The sequence below is a fragment of the Frankliniella occidentalis genome, unplaced genomic scaffold (genome assembly GCF_000697945.3).
Source record: "Frankliniella occidentalis isolate FOCC.00 unplaced genomic scaffold, Focc_3.1 Scaffold5525, whole genome shotgun sequence".
In the NCBI taxonomy this organism is placed as follows: Eukaryota; Metazoa; Arthropoda; class Insecta; order Thysanoptera; family Thripidae; genus Frankliniella; species Frankliniella occidentalis.
In genome coordinates, this window is record NW_026272565.1 from 1 (window position 1) to 2483 (window position 2483).

At 58.5% G+C, this 2483-nt stretch overlaps 1 protein-coding gene across 1 annotated transcript; it reads right to left on the minus strand.

The window, feature by feature from the left end:
• Window positions 1–145: 145 nt before the first annotated feature.
• LOC127752245 (uncharacterized) lies at window positions 146–2078 on the minus strand (the record flags this gene model as incomplete). Its single annotated transcript, XM_052277040.1, is given in 5 exon segments — window positions 146–410; window positions 704–1034; window positions 1104–1284; window positions 1357–1493; window positions 1638–2078. Coding segments are annotated over 5 exon segments (1181 nt in total), but the record flags the coding sequence as incomplete, so codon positions are not given.
• Between the last annotated feature and the right edge of the window lie 405 nt (window positions 2079–2483).

The window sequence follows — 2483 nt, forward strand, 5'->3', positions numbered from 1 at the left end:
CACACACACACACACACACACACACACACACACACACTCTCTCTCTCTCTCTCACACACACACACACACTCACACACACACACACACACTCACACACACACACTCACACACCACAGTCTCATAAAAATGAGATAGATTAGTCTACCCCACGCAAACGTAGTGGATTGCCCCCGAGGTCGTCCACATGGGGTGCGAAGAGGCGCGCACATCGGCGCACGTGGAGCAGGACTCGGCCTGGGCGGCGGAGTGCCTGCCGAACACGATGTGGTGCATGAACGGGGCCCTGGCTTTGCAGATGCTGCAGAAACCAAGAGGCTGCTCGCTGTGCTGCGCCTGATACTTCAAGTGCAGCGACACCGACATCGGGGCGCGGCGCACCACGTCCCGGAAAGCCGAGTGGAGCTCGGATGCTGCGACAAAAAGACGGCACAGTTCTGACGTTCCGAACCGAATCGCAAATATAGGCGGGCACGCAAGGAGTGGGTTTTCACTCAGAATTTGCGTGTACAGTGTATTGCATATTGTACGTATTACGCGGTATTACGTCGGTATTAAAGAGGTTTTGAATCGAAAGTTCTACCATTTAAGGGCATATATTTTGACATTTTACATCACGCGTAATAACTGGTTTAGGTGTGCAGTGTATTACGCTAGTGAAAACCACCTCGGCACGCAATCGAGCGAGAAATAGAGGGCAACTCACTGTGAACCCGTGCGCCACTGGAGCCGACAATGAGCAGGCTTGAACAGAGGGCGGGCCTGGCGCCGCGGAACAAGTCGCGCAGCACCTCGGGCTTCCGCGCCGCCTCCACGATCAGCGAGGTTAGGCTGGGCAGGGCGGGCAGCGCGGCGGCCAGGGCGCGCAGGCCACCTTCGCCACTGAGGCGCAGCCTGAGGTGCGTCAGGCTGGTCAGGGCGCCCGCGCCCAGGGCCTGCATCACGGTCACCTCGTCCTCGTAGCCAGTCCGGCCCCGGAAGGACGGTAGCGTCAGCTTGAGCAGCGGCCCGTGCCAGGTCCCCAGCGCGTCCGCTATCTGAGGATAAGGGGTTGGGATGAGTAACTTACACAGACGATCGGGAGAAAAGGGCGTCAAGCTGCGTACCTCGGCGGTGTTGACATTGCAGTATGCGTCGACGAGCTTTAGCTCCTGGAGCTCGCGCAGCCGCCGGAGCTTCCCGGCCATCCCTGGCGCAGCGGAGACGGTGAGCCGCTGGAGGCCCGCGGGGCAGGAGTCCAGCAGCGGCATCACAGCCGGCGAGAGCAGCTGTACGCTGCGCAGCTCACTGCAAGTACAGGCATGATAAATACCCACCCGCGAGCTTTCATGTGACTTGGACCTGGACAAGCGGACTCACCTATGAGCTCCCAGCAGCAGCGCCTGCAAGCAGGAGGGCTCCTGGCCAGCCGGCTCGTCTTCGTATGCGGAGGTCCATATTTCAGGATAGTCGTGATCCCAGAATGTCAGTGAAATAGTGTTTAGTCTAGGCAGCGCCTGCCAACAGGGAGAAGAGAGACACACGATAGAGGGCCGGCCCGTACCTCTACCACCTCTGCGACGGCGGACGGCGGTGCGTGGGCGGTGGGCCCACGCTTGGAGGGCGGGGCTTCCCGAACCACACACTCCAAGAGAACTTACCTGCGGCCAGTTTTGGCAGCTGCTAAATCCTGTGAACGGTGCTGCAAAGTTTTTGGGCCACATCCAAGTCAGACTTAAAGTTTCCATAGAAGTGGCATTCTGCAAGCTGTCACAGATCACTTCCATATCGGATGTTTTGCAATGAATATGTACGTGCTTCGTGCGCGAGCCTAGTTCACGGAACACCCTTGCGAGAGTGTCGTCCTCGGCCAAGTCCTCGGAGAACACCAACCAGAAACCCAACGGTCTGCGAGTGAAAAGAACCATTAGCCTTCCATGCCGGAGGTTTCCCTGCACGCGCCGCTGCAGGTACCTACTCACAGGGACTGTCGGGGTGTCAATAAGTAAAGCGGCCTACTTGACCTATGTACGACCGTTTTAGGGGTAGGCTGCGCGGGGGAGGGGGGGTCACAAACTTAGCCAACTGCAATTGCCCCCCCCCCCCAAAAAAAAAGGCACAGCCGTGCATACGTATGTCACATCATCGGCGGCTGCACTGAAAAACCTCGGGGAGTGTATGTTACGCGTGCACAGAAGTACCTGGTACGTACATGACTGCTGTGCCGTTTGTCTCCTTGAGGGGCTTTGGGTTGGAGATGGAAAAATCTAGTCTGGCTTGACTTGGCCCAGCCGTTGAGCGGCGATAGGCGGCAAACTCCAAGATGACGTCGTACTGCGGGGTGACCAGCAGCAGGTCCTTGAGCAGGTCTAGCAATATATCGGTGTCTTCGAAGCCCGCGAACTTGTTCCTCCACAGCGACCAGTGCCCCCGCGTCAGCGCGCACAGCCGGGTGCAGACCCGCCCGACGGCGACCAGGTCCTCGGCGGGGACATAGGACAACACCT